The sequence below is a fragment of the Columba livia genome, chromosome 14, assembly GCF_036013475.1.
Source record: "Columba livia isolate bColLiv1 breed racing homer chromosome 14, bColLiv1.pat.W.v2, whole genome shotgun sequence".
Lineage (NCBI taxonomy): Eukaryota > Metazoa > Chordata > Aves > Columbiformes > Columbidae > Columba > Columba livia.
The window spans coordinates 7762702-7780606 of record NC_088615.1 but is presented as its reverse complement, the minus strand read 5'-3'; the positions used below and the strand labels follow the sequence as shown (position 1 = coordinate 7780606).

The window sequence follows — 17905 nt, the reverse complement described above, 5'->3', positions numbered from 1 at the left end:
ATAAACTATAACACGCTTAAGATACCAAGACCAAAGAGTTGATAGCAAGTTGTACAAATGGGACTTCAGTTTTAGCAAGGAAAAGTTTTGGAAAACAAACAGATGAGTAGAAAGAGTCCTACAGGAAACATGAAGGGAAAAAATTAAAAAAAGGCAGCAAGTATATAAATTAGTGGTCATGGCAAGTTCTCTCTGTGGGATCAGAGAGGTTAAAATGATACTGAGGTCACCGTGTTCAGTGACGGAACCTCCGCCCGAGAGGGGCAGCCAGCCCACGTAACACACCAGTGGACACAGGAGACAGGAGAGATCCCCATCTCTCACTTTGCTTTCACCATTCAGCAACTTGCATGTCCCTCCCCCTGCTTCTCTCACCCTCCCTTCCACCATCAGAATGACTTTTCTCCTCCCCGTGGCAGCAAACTTCACTCCTTTCTCTGATCCCATAACACTCCTCCAGTGCAGGTGGAATTTTATTGCAAAGTACAAAAAGCAAAACAAAACAAAACAAAAAGCAAAAGCAAGCAGAGCTATAAAGTGGAAAGCCAGTCATCCACAGAGCAAAACAACAAGCTGGTCCAAAGCTGCACTCTCAACTTCTGATGCTCAAAGGCACAAGTCAAGCTCCATTAAATAGACCTGTTTCAAAATCACAACAATAAGGATATGGCTTTGCAATACAGCTGGAGTCTATCTGATACCAAAGGAACAATCTCACATTTCTCCTCAAGCCCAGCTGAGGGCATTCCCACTTTCACCCCTCAGCCTATAAAAATGTTCATCTCACCTCACAGAGAACCAGTTCCAGCAGCTAAACCGGGAGGCGGCAGCCCACTGGTTTGGTTGAACAGCTGGTGGAGGCTGAGGAGTGCTGGAGCAGGGCAGAACAGGCGCACGGGACGAGGAGCAGCCAGGGGAACAGGATTACCCCTCTCAGCAGCAATGAGGTGTTAAGAGAGACTTGTCTGTACAGTAAAATAACACCTTCGAAACAACATACTTGGGGTCATTTTCACCAGTCTGCTGATTTTTGAGACCTCAAGAAACACAACTTGCACCTCTCTGTCTTTTCTTTGAGGGAAACTCTGACTTCAAAACACTTACTTTAAATAGAAAATAGTTACTGAGAAGAAAAAGTTTTAAAAAAATTAATGCTGAGAGCCACACTTGTCGCTCCAGAAACTCCAGATTTGAGGAAAGTACCAGACATTCTGAGACCTGAGAATAACTCAGAAGATCTATAGCAGAGACTGTGATTTAGATATGAGGCAGCAACGTGCTCTTCAGCACTTGAAGAGGACACTCTTCTTCTCAGTGTTACAGTTTAATGGAATGGTGCTGAAAATAGCATGTGAAATGTGGGCCTTTCATTTTGCAGACTATTAAAACTGGGAACCCGCTGTGTCAAGACTCTGCAAACAAAGATGAATTTAAAACACACACAGATAAAGGGGCTAAAGACATCAGATCTGATGTGTTAAAGAACTTACTGAAACTTTGGAAGAAGGAAAGCAATAAAGGGAGAAGGTGATCTGAAGAAGTGGGTGTGCACATCAGAGCTATTCCCAGGAAGCAAATGAGAGGTTGTGCAGCCCCCTACAACAGACTGAAGACCTGCTCCTTGAACGTCTTTTTTAATCAGACCCAGTGTGAGAAATGTCCTAGCGTGCAATTAATTGTACTTAAGTAATGGCATGACCTGCTTACAAAGCAACAGCCACTATTAATAAAAAGTGCTCAGAAGTAGGTCGAATAAAATACTACTGTCATCTGTAGAGAAAAGGTCCTGCTCCACGCAACAGCTGGTATCCTGGTTAATCCAAAAAACAAATTCCAACCTTCTGTAGCAAAAGGTAAACGTGTAATGAACTCAAAATATAGGAATGACTTGCCATTTGCAGGAATCTGGACTATTAAATTCTCAGAGAATACTGGAACACCTTGCCAGACCATGAGGAAGAAGTGAGCTGGTATCTAAGTCATCTAATAGCATTTTTCAAGGGACGCACCTCTGGAAACTGAAGAGGGACAAACTTCTCAAAATAGGTGTTCTGCTTACCCCAGAAAGTAATTATGACCTTATCAAAATTACTTACTATATTTAGATCTTTCAAGATGGAAAGAGAAGGAGCCATTAGGCACATTTTCTTGGATGTATGTGTGTAATATTCTCATTGGAAAATTAGTTCTTGTGCGGTCAAAGAGAACAGTACAGCTGAGATACTACCACAATGAGGACAAGGCAACACAAGGTCAAACAGGACATAAGGAAATACCTATCTTTTTTTCCAAAGGCCTACAACATACCACAAGGATATCGGTTTTGATCGCCTGAGGATATTCTGTCCATATGGTGTCCACCTGTACGTTGTAGAAAACGACTTACTCTGCTCTCAGTTGAAATGCAGGTGAGATGATCCATGCACAGAAGACGCAGAGGGAAAAAGAAAAAAAGCAGTGCTTCCTGATGACAGAGTGTCTTTTAAGGACAACAGAATGAGGTTAATTTACTCCACTTAGAGGCTGAATCATAGTGTTTACGCTCTGTGTTTCAGACTATAACTTTTAAAAGGCAAAGTCTCTACAATTCACGCAGCAGCAGGGGCTGTCCATCTGGGCTAGTGGTGGCCAGGGACATCAATAGTAGAAACCCAGGGAATGGGTTATGAACCAAAGTCTTGGTCCTGTGAATATCTATGGGTATGCTTGAGTGTTAGGCATCAAAACAGCTCCATTGCTTTCTGTCAGGCAATGTAGGACTTTCCTACCATGTGTGGATGTGGATGTGGATGTGGATGTGCAGTCAGGCTCTGCCTGTGCTAGAACATACATACGTGCTGGGCTTAAACATGCAGAGACCCAAGCTGAAGTCAAAAGATGATGTGGACTAGTGGAGACCCCACACTAACCATCTGCAGAGGAAGGGCCCATGTTTTCTTAAAGAGAATGGCTTTTAAATGTTGTTCTTTGCTGCCATAGGAATTATTTGCATTTCTCCTGCCACTGTATTATAGTTTTACTTGTCCAAAATGAAAAAAGCCCACAGTCGTTTTTGCCATTATACACCAAAAAAACCCAGATGGCAATTTTGGTATGATTTTGTTTTAATTTAAAGAGAAAATGTTCCCAAATGAAGAGATTATATATGCCAAATTTTAATCCACTAAAAATGGATTCAACCTGATCATAATGTAAATGCTAAGAACATAGCATACAAAGAAGAATTACTAGACTTGTTGTAGCAGGCATCTGTTTTAGCTGTCAGGCACTCGACCTGACCAGACTTTGAAGACAATATCATGCTACCTCAAGTTCTGCTTTTTTCTACATCACAAAGCAGTATAATCCAAAAAACAGATAAAACAGAAACAGAACTAAATTGTAAATCCATATGAAAGCAGATGGATGTCTAAAAGGAAAAAATAACACAGTTATATAAGCATGTGTGTTTTCTCCTGGTGTATTCACTGTGAGCAGATCCTTCACCCCCTCTCTTTCGGGCAAATTACATGATCCACCTATGGTGAGTTGGATTCAACCTCAGCTCACTTCCAGAAAGCACCACTGTCGGAGAGGCATTTAAGAATATAACTTTAAAACTCACTGACTTCAAAGAGCTCAAGCTCATGCTCAAATTCAAGCGAGATTATACTCAACAAGGACACATTTCACAAGGTGTTTAAATGTCTTCAGGAATGCAGGGAACGTGGTAGGAGGGAGGAATATTCCCCCAGGAAGGAGAAGGGTGGGCATTTCACACGGGTGGTTTGAATTGCCCTCAGGAAACACCACTGCCTGAATCTGGAACCTGGGTTCCTACATTTACAATTTACATGATGTGCTAAAAATTAGAGTATAATAATGCTTCCTCGTAAAATTAAGACTGCAGGAAAAAAAAAATCCATTAACTGATTTTAAAACAGTGAGGCAAATACGAACAATACAAATAATATATAACCAAGCTTTGAGACAACTGACAGACATGCGCTGACACTGACAGTAGTCAAAGCACCAGTCAGTCTGTGAAGATTCACCACTGCCGAGTAAAGTGAATGTATCGCCATAAACCCACCCAGGGCAGCCCAGTACTACAGTTACTATTAGTTCTGGGCATGAGTCTAAAAAGCATTGCTGGCTTCCCAAGCATTTCTAGAAGAAATAGCATCTGGGCAAGCAGCCAGGCACCAGGCTCCTCTCAAACAGCTTGTGAGGGTTGTTACAGCACACAGTAAAGACTGAAATGTTGTAGAGCAAACCCTGCCTATCTCATCACACAAAAAGAAACACTTCTGTCCATTATTCTGGTAAGGTGACTATGGCTTGGTACCCCAAGACAGGTAAGTAACACTTACGGTTCCATAAGGAAACATACAACCATAAATGTCCTGAACAGCTTACTTTCTATATGCCTACTCCTAATAACTTCCCATTTTAATGACAATATAGTGAAATGTTTGGACAGCTGATATTGTAACTTTTTCAAAAAGAAGAGGATTATACTAATGAAGCAGAGCTAAAGCATCACATCGTGTTATTGAAACTGATGTTCCTCTGTTTGCTTCAGCAGGTGCTACATCATACTGATTATTCAACCTGAAGCTGTGATCCTCAGCCTCTTAGGTTCCTGTCGGTGAGTCTAACTGCACTGCAGCCTAATTTAATCATGTGCTCATTATTCATATCAGAAGTGGTGTTTGTATTGTGTTCCTCCTGTATATGCTTGTGTTTAAGCACACATTCTAGCCCACAGACTACGAATGGTATGAGGAGACTGGCAGAGAATCTATGTCTCTAAAGTTCCCACAACCAAATACTGCCACTCTGTCAACCTGAAGAAGACATTTTTGGCACATCTGCCTCAGTCATTGCACAAGTATTTATTAAAATAAGACATTCAGATGCATGAAGAGTTCTACAACAGCAGGTTCATCTGCTGGGTGAAGAAAAGGAGTTCCCATAGTTAAGGCAATAATATAGAAGGGCTACCATGATTCTAACTCTTTACTGTTTTATGGCATTTTTACAGCATCCAAGCTCTTCTCCTTCACAAGTAACCCTTGGAAAGGACAGCCAGCTCCCTCATCCTCCAACTGCATCCACAAGTAAGGACCTGGCCAAGGACCAAGAACATACTCAAGTGCAATATCCTCCACACCAGCCTGCAGGCCACTGACAGCTGAGCATGCTGGCTCTGCCGCTCACTGGAAAATTAGTTTGAATGCTATCATGCCAGCCAAGATGATACCAAGTTGTTCACAGTGTTTTTATCTTAAGTGGGAAAGCTTTCACAAAATTTATTTGTATATGGTAAAAATCATATCCGTAATTCAGAGAGCTGTTTAAAAAAGCTATTGATTAGCTTTAACTTCCCAGTGATTTGCAAAGACTCATTCCAGCTCTGAAAACATACTTAGATTGCACACTTCAGAAGTTCTCTTCATCTGTCTCTGATTCGATTTTTAGGTCAATAAAACTAATGTCATTGACTTCTGCTACAGAAAACTGAGGGGACCAAAACTAACTGTGTATCTTTTCAATGTGGGCAGCAGATAATTCTGTATAAGCATTCACTGTACTTTTTTGTTTCTTAGAATTATTGTCAATTAAAAAACTTCATCATTTATAGTACAGTTCAAAAATCTGTTCACAGATCTCCTATTTTCATGTAAATGCCTTCCAACAACTTCTCATTTTGGCAATACCAACACCACCAGACAGACTCTTCTCAGATAATAATTGGAAAATAAGACAGAGCTGGCAGTAAACTGCAAACCAAAGGGGATGTTCAGAGGAAATAACATCAGAAGTTGGCAAGGTGGCAGATGCATTCATGGACTTGAACCAGATTCAGTCAACAAAAGTTTGCCATGTAAAGATCAAACTATGAAACTTCGATTCAAATATGATTCCAACCCTAACGTCTGGATGCAAAAGCTGGAAGCCCACCAGATGTCAAACCACCTTCAAAAGCAAACCCTTCAACAAAATGCTCTAGGACTTGTCAGATGACAACTCAGGTGTCACAGAGCTCCACCATCCCTATCCTCAGAGTAATCTAGAAAAGGAGGTGGAAATACTTGAGATACGATAGAAACACTGTCCATAGCATGTATGTTGTTAAGCAACTGAAAGGATATCCATGATACTACTGAATTTCTCCACTGAACTAAACTAGGTGTGAAGAAAAAAATGGACACGGAAAACTAGTTGAGAATAGACTTGTCCATGTTTTCATTCACATCTGAGGCACCAATAATAACATACAGCCCAGCGGTCTCTAAGAATGCCCTGCTAGCAATACATTGCTCCAGAGACTCTTCAATACTCCTTGCAAACACAAGAAACAAAAAGGTAAATCAAGAGACAGTAAAGTGCAGTATTAACTTTAGTGGGTTAGTTACTCTTTAGTGCTTCCCATAGACCAGTGGCTTTTGGGGAACCACTAGTACAGTTTTTTGGAGTTGGTGTAATTCTGTTGGTATCTGTCTTAAACTCTCCCCCCACAAGAAAGAAAGAAACGGCAATGGAGGGAATGGGTAGAGATGGAACATGGTACCCAAGGGACTGGAGTGCAATTTCTTGTTCCACAACAGATTTACTGAGCAATCTCAGGGAAACCATTACAGCCAGATGCTTAAAGGTATTGAGGTAATGCTTCTTGCAGGAAGGCTTCAGTGACCTGGGCTGAAAACAAACATGGTCCCTGCCCTGCAACATTCACAATGTGGGTACACACTGGAGGAAACAGTAAATCATTTCCAAATGTATTAGCAGAGTCACAGAAGTCGTAGTGATGTGCAAAAACCAGCGTGACATCCAGATTAGAATATGGCAGCTCCCACGCTTGACCAACTCTCCTACTTCTTCTAACAAAAAAACGAATGCTGGCAAGATGCAGGCACACAGGTTGTGGAGACAGGTTGAAAATTAAAATTATTTTTGTAGCTTTCTGGATTCTAGCCATTTATGAGTGCCATGTCTGGCTTCATTCCTTTGCATTTGAGAAATTACAAATGCTTAAAAAGCAGCATTGTATAAACACTGTCATTTACATATACAACATGAGGCCTTGAACCTTTAGAGTCTCATCCATACTTTGCCTTTAACTCCTGTTATATTTTATAGTAATTCACTTCTCCAAATATAAAGAGTCCACACTCTGGCTAATGCGGGGAGGAAGAAGAACAAGCTCCCTCACTGCCCTTACGGTCAACACCTGTGCTGGCGAGCAGAGCAGGAGGCGAGCAACAGCCAGCAACAGGATCTTCCTCAACCTTCCCGCACAGCTGGACACAGAAGCTTTGGCTCCACCCCAGTTCTGTAGCACCCTGCGCATGTAAATTTTGCCTTATTCAAAATGATCTGCGCTGGGCATGGGCAGAGCAAAGAACTACTGTTTCCTCACCAGAGGCAGGCCTGCAGGGTCATGCTCTGCTTTCTGCATCGCTCCTCTTGCTCAGTCCTGATGTTCCTCTTGTCCTCAGACAGCTGCCCACATCAAACAACTGCAACATGAAAACCTCCTTCTCAAAACAGGAATGCACATGGCTCAGAGAAACCACAGGAAAGGAAAGAGTAAGGGGAAAAGTATTTGATTCCCTTCCATTCACAGAGAGCCAACATACTATCTCCATACATGTTATCTTCCTGGCACAGCAAAAGAACAACTTTCTATGACTAAATAAATAGAAATACAACTGACTCATACTGGCTTTCTATGCAGAGAACAGAATGCATTAAAATTAAGTAATCTCAAAATTATTAATTCTAAAGGGTATAGCAAGAAAATATGGGCTGGATAAACTGTTCATTATAAAAAATATAGCCCTTTACTCACTAAACAAATTGCTGTGCAGTACTTACTGTTCAAATGATAGTATGACAGCTTAGGACATCAGGGACAAACAGTTATAATTTGACGGCTGAACATGCACTCCAGAATGCAAAGCTGCAGCAACTTCTAAAACACACAGCCTTGCAAAATGTATCACAGGGAGCTGTTCTGCTTATAAAACTCAAACTCTTTTGCGACTTTCCATCGATCACTTGATTAGGCAATGAAACTCACCAAGTGAAAGATCCATGTAAACAGACTCTGAATAAATTAAAATTTTCCAGGGCAAAACCATATTTTACCTATCATACTTGTTTCCAGGGCAGTCTGGCCCATTATTCAACTCTTCTAAAATTTCCCTTTGCAGCCTGAAAGTGAAAAGTGGAAGAGGATGCTGAGAACATGCCATTTCATCCTGTCTTTCAAAGTCTCCAACACTTAAGCAACTTTACCACAAATCAACATCAATCCTGGTTTCAGCTGCTCTGTTCCAGAGTAGCTACCACAAGGCATGTGCTCAAAGTTCTAGTGCCACTGTCTGTAAAGAAGTGCTTGGTGCAGCGCTGCTATTCCCACACAAGGGAACATTAGTTAATTTGCATTCACAGTTACCAGATGAGGTGTGAGTTTCTGACAGTCCACACATTTTATATTTAAAGACTCTAGGAAATTAATGTCATTATCTTCAATATAATAACAAAAGTAACTTACCAGCCCATCACAATTGCTGATAGCGACTGAAGCATTTGGCAAATCAGTGATATCCCCAACATAGAGGCAATTCCCATAGAGAGGTTCAATGTGAGTCTCATCAGAGTCCTCTTGCCATTCAACTGTTGCTCCGGGGGCCACGAGCCTGGAGTTTGGCCGCAACCTGAAGTGAAACTCTCTTCCAAAAACAGTGACATTGTAAAATATTTGCTCATTTGCTGCTTCATGTTGTAAGTCCTCCGCAGCTCTCCTGAAGCGTGCTTTTGGCGGTCCAGACACCAGGTGGGATAGGAACCTGCCCTCTGAATCGGTGCTGGTGGGGACGACAAGGCTGTATTCCTCTATATTCCTCAGAATCGGATCTTTACAGAGAGAAAGCAAGAGAGAGAGATACTAAAACTAAACATATCCTGGTGCCACAGGATTTTTATTCCATTATTCATTAGCACAGCAGACACTTACATAAGGCAGATGGACACTGCACTTTGTACAGGCACTTCATTCACCAGCATGAAGTGTGCAGAGTTCATTCAAACTTGCCTTTTGCTCCCCAAAACGCCAGACGGCAGCATGAGCCTCCCCACCCAGTCGGGATCCCACACTCCAGCCCATGCAGCGAGGTCCTGCCACCCTTTGCCCACCCAGCCGGGACCCCGCACCCCTGCCCACACGGTCGGTGCCCGGGTCGCCCCGGGAGCTTTAGCGCTATCCGGGTGGCCAGCGAGGATAAGAAGGGCTGATCCACTCCGGGACGGCTCGGAGGGACACGGTTAAGGGCTTAGTGTGCAGGTAAGAAGCCTGCAAGGGGCAGGCACGTCCTTCAAACTACCCCCGGTGCCGCGGGGTTGAGTCGACCGGTGATGGGAACGCCTCAGGCAGCGATCGGCAGCGGGAGCCCCGGGAGTTTTGGACGGCGGCGGTGGCCGGGGCAAGAGGAGGAGGCAGACGAGCTGCCATGTGCTTCATCCCGCACGGGGACCTCCAGACACCGCGCCTTGCCCTCCAGCCCGCTGGGTCTCGGCCCCTCCGCGGGGCAGGCAGCAGGCGGCCGCGGGGCTGCGGGCACCGGGGTAGCGCTTGTCACTGCCGGCAGGGCTCCCGCGTCCCTTCCCCGCCGGCGGTGCGAGTGCCCCTCTTCTCGACCCCGTCCCTGCCTGCCGACTGCAGGAAACAACTGGAAACCCGGCAAAAGTAGCCTCAGAAGAAGTTCAAGGGGAGCGGAAAGCCGCGGGTCGACGAGTAGCGACTTCAGACGGGCGGGCTGCAAAGACACCGGCGGCGGGGCAAGGCGAGCAGCCCAACGGCGGCGGGGCGGCCGCGGCGGCTCGGTGGAGACCTACCTCTGTCCCCGGGGCGCCGCAGGGCGCCGGCGGGCAGGGCGAGCGCGCAGCAGAGCAGGACGCAGGCGATGCCCGCCGGAGGGTCCATCGCGGCGGCCCCGGCCCGACGCGGGGGCCGGCGCCGGGGCTGCCCGCAGCCGGCCGAGCGCCGCGCCGCCCGCAGCCGGGGCGGGCCAGGAGGCAGCCCCGCTCCGCGCCTCTCCACGCCGCTCCGCGCCGCTCAGCGCTGCCCCGCGCCCCGCCGCCCGCGCATTCGCCCAGCTGCAGCCGCAGCGGCAGTGGCGGCCGCGCTCCCGGCTCGCAGCGAAGCAGAGACACCAGGAGGCGGCGGGGGTATAATACTGGAAACACAGGGCGTGCAGGAGTGAAGTCAGGCTGATTGACAGAGGCGCTGCCACACGGCGCAGCCGGGCCGAGGGGAGCGGGGACTGCCCGCCCCGCCGCCCCGCCGGGCAGCCCCGAGCCCCGCACCGCCCCCGGGGGCCGCCCGGCTCCGCCGCCGGGATTCCCCGCCGGGACCTTCCCGCTCCCCGGGGCGCGGCGGGACGGGCTCCGAGACCGGGGGTGGGAGTTGGCCAAGAGCGTTTTGTAGCAAAAAAGGAACATACACGTCCCATACTGGCCCTGCCGCCGGCCTCGGAGCCCCCGGGCGCTGGGGCAGCGGCAGCTATCGAGGTGGTCCCCGCTCCGGTCTGTGGATCCACATGGAAACTGGTGGCCAAAAAAAACCAGAGCCACGCTAGGCAAACTGAAGGTACCTCGGCATGAGTTTTGTTGGAGTCTTGGGTTTGCCATTGAAAGCAAGTACCCGAATGGAAAAAGTGCCACCAACATGGGCAAACCATGACCAGAGATCTTTATCTGACCAAATAAATCACTCTAAGCAGCCATTTCAGGGGAAAAATTGCTTGGACTATTTACTAATAAGATTGAAATTACTTGCTGAAAGGCCATCTTATATTAAAAATCTGCAAACGTAGAGATAGACCCTGAAAGCATTCAGGAATACTATAAATACAATATAGAGGAAGATTCTTAAAAATAATTAAATAATCAAGAGTGGCCTTTATGGAAAAAAACAAGTTATATTTGTTTCCATATGGCCAGGATAAATGCCATAACGCTTATTCCTTACAGATAATGTACATATTTACTCAGCTGTTACATTATTGGGATCATTTGCTGTTTTCACCACTTCACTCTCGAACCTTGCAGAACCCAGCAGCCCCTCCTGTGCTCTCCCTTGTCCTCACCAGCCACGGGCAGACCCTCCAAAGCCCAACTCGCCCTGTGTCTTCATGTGTCCTACCCGTCTGCAAGTTCCCATGCAATGGCTTCCTGCAGGAAGCTGGTCCTCTGCCAAGGAATTTTCCTGGGCATCCTTAGCTATTCCTGCTCCTTTATGATTAGGGTCCAATTATTGCTTTCCACCCCTATATTATGGACACAAGTGAAGGGTATAGAAGAAAAATAACAGCTAGCTAGTACTGCTTGGTGCCAGTGACGGGGTTTTACAGACCCCAGGCTCGATCAATAATGGCAGTATATGATTTTCTGCTTGCTTCATGTGTTGCTCTGGTTTGGTTTTCCCATTTTTTTAGGTTAAGGATAAAAAGGGAAAGATTATTCTGAATAACGGAGTAGATCAATTTGTACATTGCAGTCAAATATCCCTTTTCTTTCTAAATGACCTCTGCTTGGGATTGCTGTCTGCACCAGAATTCTCTCAGTTCTTCCTTTTGCTTTATTTTTCTGTTGGCTCATTTTTTGTTTTGTTTTGTTTGTGATTCCAAATTGAGCAGCTTCTCTTACTTAAAATCTCATGTACTTTCATCAGCACACAGCTGGTAAAGTTCCAACTTCATTTTTATTGGACTTGTATTTTAAGCTGATGATGTGGCTTTTTTATGTTCCATCCATCCCATCCTGCTCAAATTGAAATAACTTCTGCTCGTAACTTGAAAGGAGGAGAAGTTTGCCCTATATTTGAAATCAAAGGTCTTACTTGTATACGATGTATCCAGAAAAAATAAGGAGACAGGGTATATTATAGAAATACAAAACAATTCAGCCTGTTCTGCTAATTAAGATGGATTTTTATACTTGAAAATAATTGGAGTTTAGAAAATATGCTTTAATATGGATAACAGCTGTACTGCAGAGTAACGATATAAACAAAAAGAATCAGTAACTGCATTCATGTAGAAGTTTATTTCTATACAGAAACTAAGTTCTATGTGCATGTTATTATCTTATTACATGTGGTCAAGACCCAAAAGCTCCATGGGCTCCAGAGGTTGGTGGAGCTCTTTTACAAAAGTGCAGTTGGTATAAACTGTGCTTCCACTGAACTCACCAGAATAAATCCTGATCCTCACTGAAGTCAGTGAGAGTTTTGCTATTGACTTCAACAGAGCCAAAATTTTCTGCATTAGATTCATAATGCCAGTTTAGACCAACTGAGGATGCACCACATGGTGCAGCAATGGGGTTCCAGAGAAAAAATGGATCCATGTTTGAGCCCGCAGAGGTGAGCCACAGCATGCTAACCACCACAGAGCCTGAATGAGAGAAATTCAAGAAAAGAAGCTCTTACATCTCTGCTCTTATAGCACAATCACAGAGAAATTCAAGGGAGCACCCTCCTCAAAACTAGTTCTCCCTCATTTCCTAAACTATTTGCCCAGAATTCTTGACAGAGGCAGCCAAGGTCACCGCCTGGGTTTCCAGCAGGATGCTTCGATTTTTTTTTTAGAACAAACTAGAAAAACTTAACATATGAATGTACTGTTGCGTTGCTCATAGTCCACAAACCTCTAAATGAATTGGTGTGAATGAAGTCACATCACGTGTATTTTACCGGAATGAAGGGAGGAGGACTAGATACTGCAACTGTACTGCAATAGCTTGATCTGAGGGGGATGCCTGTGCTGCTGCCAAATGTGACTGCAATCACACAGGTGTTTGCCTTTGCTGGAGACAGGCATACAGAAAAGAGAAAATGGTGCTTTGTGTCCTGAATGAGTACCAGTCTGAAGGAAACATGTTCTAGCAGCTTATGCTGAAACAAGCTTAGCTGAGCTACGAACAGCACTGTAACTGAACCACATGGAGCTCAGCACAGACTGCCTAAGCATTTACTTGGATCTTGGATCTTCTTGTCCAGACCAAGTTTGTGCTATCAGTTCCCGTTCTAGCTAGCTTACATCTGTATAAACTGCAGTCAGACCTTTCCTGTGGAGACTGAGTTCTCTAACAAGATGTTCTCTCAACGTATAATTTTGCTTAGTAAAAGTGAAAGATCCTAAGCTTAAATCACCAGCTGCTGCTATGAAAGCGTTCAAAACACAAATAATTGCACATTGCAGTGATAAAACCTTGTATCTGAGATTTCTAAGATCTCTTGCTGTTTTCAAGGGAAAATCAATCTTTCCCTGTGTTAGCTGGGCTGTGAGGGCAGATGCGGGACTGCAGCACCGTGCCTTGTCCAGAGTCACCCCCTCACCTGATCGGGTCACCCACGCTCTGCTCACAGCCCTCGTGATCCAAAGTGGTCCAGGCTCTTATGCGAGAGGCTCCCCAGAAAGGAGAGTTCTCAATTCTGACCTCCTCATTGGGAACACAATACATTCCTGCAAAAGGCCTGTACATTGCCTGCCTTGTGTTTCTTATGCAAATCATTGTCTTTGCTCTCACCCTTAACTGGTATGTGTACTTTGTGGCTCTGCAACGTTATAAACTTTAATAAAAAAGAAGAAAAATTAAAATAGCATGCCAGTTAATTTCCTCCATACTTGACATTTCCAGGCTCTGTATTGTTTGAACCCTTTTGCCATTACATGGCAGTATTATATACTACCTCAAAAAATGCATGTATTCAATGCTGATTGTGAAGCAGTGTGTGCTAAAGCAGTAACTAAAACTGGAACAGTCCTGGTTTTTTCCCCTCTAACTGAGCGCAGTAACAAAACAATCCACCACACAAAAAAACAGACAATGTAACAATTAATAAACTACCCAATTATCAGGCTCTTTTAAATAATTGTAGTTCCACTCTTTTTTTTTAAGAAAGTGCCAAAGAAATATTCTAAGAAAAACAGAGTGACAAGAAACTAAATTAAAGCAGTAATACCCAGGCTAGTCACTTTGATTCCCGGAGTGAGAAATGAGGTAATATTACAAAAAACACATACAGCTCTAATTAATAACTAATAAAATCCTGCCTACAACAGGAGGGCTACTGATTGCCTGTTTAAAAGGGGGGCATCTGCTCCACCTGCTCATCCGGACGTTTCTGAGAACCAGCTGCTCAGCCCTTACCAGACACCCTCAGGCTGTCCAGGCAGGTCCTCAGGAGACGGGGTGATCCTGCTGAGAGAGGAGCAGCATAGGACGTGCCCCAGAACTTCAGGGCCTTAGGGAGCTTTACTTAAAAAACCTTCAGCGGTTATTCGGTAGTTTTGAAGCCTGTCACTGTCAGACTACAGGACTTAAATCACTTCAGCTGCCTAAGATTCAAGTGGAGAGTCTTCCAAGGTGGAACGGAGCAGCAGAACTCTGTGTGTCAGGGCTGCCCAGGTAGGACACCTGCAGCCAGGGGGAGTAAAAAGGTTTGGCTGCCTGCAAATCACACAGGCCGAGAGCTTCATCTCCAGATGTTGGCCCCATAGGGACCAGCTGTGGACGCCTTCCTGGGTCTATGCTCATTAACAGCACAGGTTCAAATTCCTTCTGCACGTGGCCCAAAGCTCCTACCTGACCGCAGGCTTGCAGCTCAACTGTGCACACATAGGTTTGGACTCAGGGAAGGAAGTAACACAATTAGGGGGCTGGATCCAAGTTTTTTTTCACCTTCTCCTGTATTTGGTTCAGCCACTTTGTCCTGATTTTGCAACCCACAGCAAATGTTCCATTTTAATTACCCTTCACATTTTCTCAGGCAGCATAATACACAAAATTTTATTGTTACCACTTCTTTCACTAACCATCTGTATTTAACTCCTAGTATAATTGTCTTTTGATAAATAGTACAATCCATCCCCTACGTTTTCACCTTGATTCTTTCTGTGTAGGTTTATTGCCTTGCTATTAATATTCCAGCCACATGATCCATTCCAGCATGTTCCCAGAATACTTGCCTTCCCTATATAAATATTTGAATTATCTTAATTTCAACTAATTAGTACTGGGACATTTGATTTCCCTCTTGAAGCACTCTCATTACTACCCAGTTCCTTCCAGTTTATAAGATATCTGTATTGAAGGGAGAATATAGAGTCACTGAACAAACCTAACACTTTTTTCAATACTGTTGTGCCCTTCTTCATATTGTTCATGTCAATCTGGTGCCAAAATAACTCTGCTAGGCATGAAATCTCAGAAACATCAAATGCACAGGCAGTGATGATAAAGCATTCCCATCCCTATCAACATGCTTCAGTCCTTGCAGAAAGACAGACCTTATTTAACATCTCATTATGCCGCAGATTTGGGCGAGCCACCAAGTTCAGATTTGTGCAAGATCTGGGAGGCAGAACCAAAGTTCCAGGATCTGTCACCCTCTGGGGCGTCTGTTTCACTGTTGGCTTTACCTATAAAGGAAGCTTCAGGCAACTTGGTCCCACTCAAGGGTTTGGGGTTTTTTTCCCCAGTGCAAATCTAGCTATACATCATTTTCTCTGAAAAACATTTAGCAAGTTTGACCAAAATATTTTTGGCTTTGTGCTCCATGACTTTTCAAAAAAAGAATCATCAACATCTTCCAGAAGAAACATTTCTGAAGGAAAAACATGTTTCTAGTCAACATACTAATTTATTGTTGAGAAACAATTTTGATGGAGCAGTTTCAACCAGCCATACTCCCAAATTGCTCTGCTAGAAAGAAATCGTCTCAGAAGCATTTCAACCATGCAGATTTCTTCACCCTCCCGAAAAACCACGCCACTCATTCTCACTGATTCACCCGCTGCTGACAACATTAATCGGTTGTTCGGTCTCGGCATTGTTTTAGTGAGTAAGGATACACATAAAGAGTATATATTAAGAAACAAAGCAGAAGTATTCTTTACAGCTACTAGAAAATGCTTCTGAAATACTTGTTTATAAATCTAATTGACTACAGACAAAAAGGAGGATTTTCATAAAAATAGAGGAATTAAGAAATGAGAAATTTTTAAAATTAAGCCTTATCAAGATCTTCAGATTCAATTCTCTCTTCAAATATAAAACCCCTTTGCTTTCCAGTTGCCTGCTTCACAGCTGCAACTCTGGTAATAGGACATCATAGTAATTTATATCTTCGCTAAAAACAAACACCCCTTTAAAACAGACCAGGAGATTTTCCAGCCTCAGAGTCGTTACTTGTATATTTGTATGGAAGCAATGCCTAGAAGGCCGCATGGGACTGAGGTCTATTGAATTAGGAAGACAGTGAAGAAAGCGACCTGCCTAAGTACAGAGTTCAAGGCAGTAGTTCAGTGCAACAAGTGGAAAAATAATTATTTCCATCCCAAAATCCCGACAGGTGGTATAATCTTTCCAAAAAGTCATCTCTGCAATTCTTACCCATTACTTGTAGACACAGTTTTCAGATAGTATTTATTCTTAACATTTACAAACAATTTATCTGAATAATTATTTCCTTTAACAACAGAAGTCTCAAGCTATTTCCCTTCTCCCTTCTCACCGCCCACACTCTAACTCGAGAGATGCATTTGCAACTTTGCTTTTTTTTCCTTAATCATGCTGTTGGGGAGCCATAAAGCTGAAAGGGAGAAAACCGTAAATAATTGCATCTTCAGAGAAGAGTTTAAGCTTTACGCAGTGGCAGAAATAGTGAGTTCATATGCTAACACCATGCTTAATCAGAAAAGTCTTTACGAATCAGGTTAAGGAAAATTTACTACTATCCAGGAGCCTGCCTATATTTTCAGAGGTTCTTCATCAGTCACAGAAATGATTGCTGGGATCCTGTCCAATATGGAATATCTGCAGCCTCAGGTCAAGCTCAGAAGGTCCATGTAATTTGACTCAGTGAGAATGGCCAACTCAGGGGAAAGGTCACAATCACAGTGCCTAAAAGATAAAGGAAAACACTTCTCAGGCAGTCAGGAGATAAAAAACTTCTGGGAATGTACATTTTCCACCTTATAAAAAGAGATTTTGTTGAACTTGTGAATTGTGCATTTGCTTTGGCTCCAGCCTCCACACCTGCCAAATTAAGCAACGTTGCCCATGGAAGCTCTACCTAATCCTTCATTCATTCAGATGAAGGAATGAGGGCAGGCATTCTTTAGGAATATTTGAAAGCAAGCCTCTTGCATCACTTGTCACTAGGAAAAATTCAAGACAAGGACTAGTACTGGAATAATTCCTATTCACCTTTGTAGCATAGAAATGGAATCCCAACCCTGCTTTCTTTTTGACTGCAGAACAGGACTTACCTGACTGTGAGGTGGCACTCTTAGAGTGCACTGCAAATTGTGCCACCCCAGCGTCAAAGGAAAATAGCATGGAAAATCTCTAGTGAGCCCAGGGCTATTGTTGAAACACATGCAGTAAACCAACCAAATGTTTCTGGCTGTTCTTGAGCTTATTCTTCAAATGACATGTTAGGGTCTAGCCAATAATATGAATGGAATCATAGAATCATTTTGGTTGGAAAAGACCTTTAAGATCATGAAGTCCCACTGTTAACCTAGCATGGCCAAGTCCACCTCTAACCCATGTCCCTAAGAACCTCATCTACACATCTCTTAGATACCTCCAGGGATGGTGACTCCACCACTGCCCTGGGCAGCCTGTTCCAATGCCTGACAACCCTTTCCATGAAGAAATTTTTTCCCAATATCCAATCTGAACCTCCTCTGGTTCAACTTGAGGCCATTTCCTATCATCCTATCACTTGTCACTTGGTAGAAGAGACCAACACCCTCTATGCTTCAACCTCCTTTCAGGCAGTTCAGAGATCAGAAGGTCTCCCCTCAGCTCCTGTTCTCCAGCTGAACCCCCAGGTCCCTCA

At 44.0% G+C, this 17905-nt stretch overlaps 1 protein-coding gene across 2 annotated transcripts in view; it reads right to left on the bottom strand.

The window, feature by feature from the left end:
- The window catches only part of ADAMTS2 (ADAM metallopeptidase with thrombospondin type 1 motif 2), a 244086-nt gene that overhangs the window by 167387 nt on the left and 58794 nt on the right, over positions 1-17905 (bottom strand). The window contains exons 1-2 of one of the 2 annotated variants that reach the window (XM_065029821.1): positions 9886-10145; positions 8546-8907 (exon numbers count right to left, since the gene is read on the bottom strand). In XM_065029821.1, the coding sequence (XP_064885893.1) occupies positions 8546-8907; positions 9886-9973 (450 nt within the window). In that variant the 5' untranslated portion in view covers positions 9974-10145. Of the gene's footprint in view, positions 1-8545; positions 8908-9885; positions 10146-17905 lie in introns of those variants that run through there. The other variant, XM_005503424.3, reaches the window with a different exon arrangement.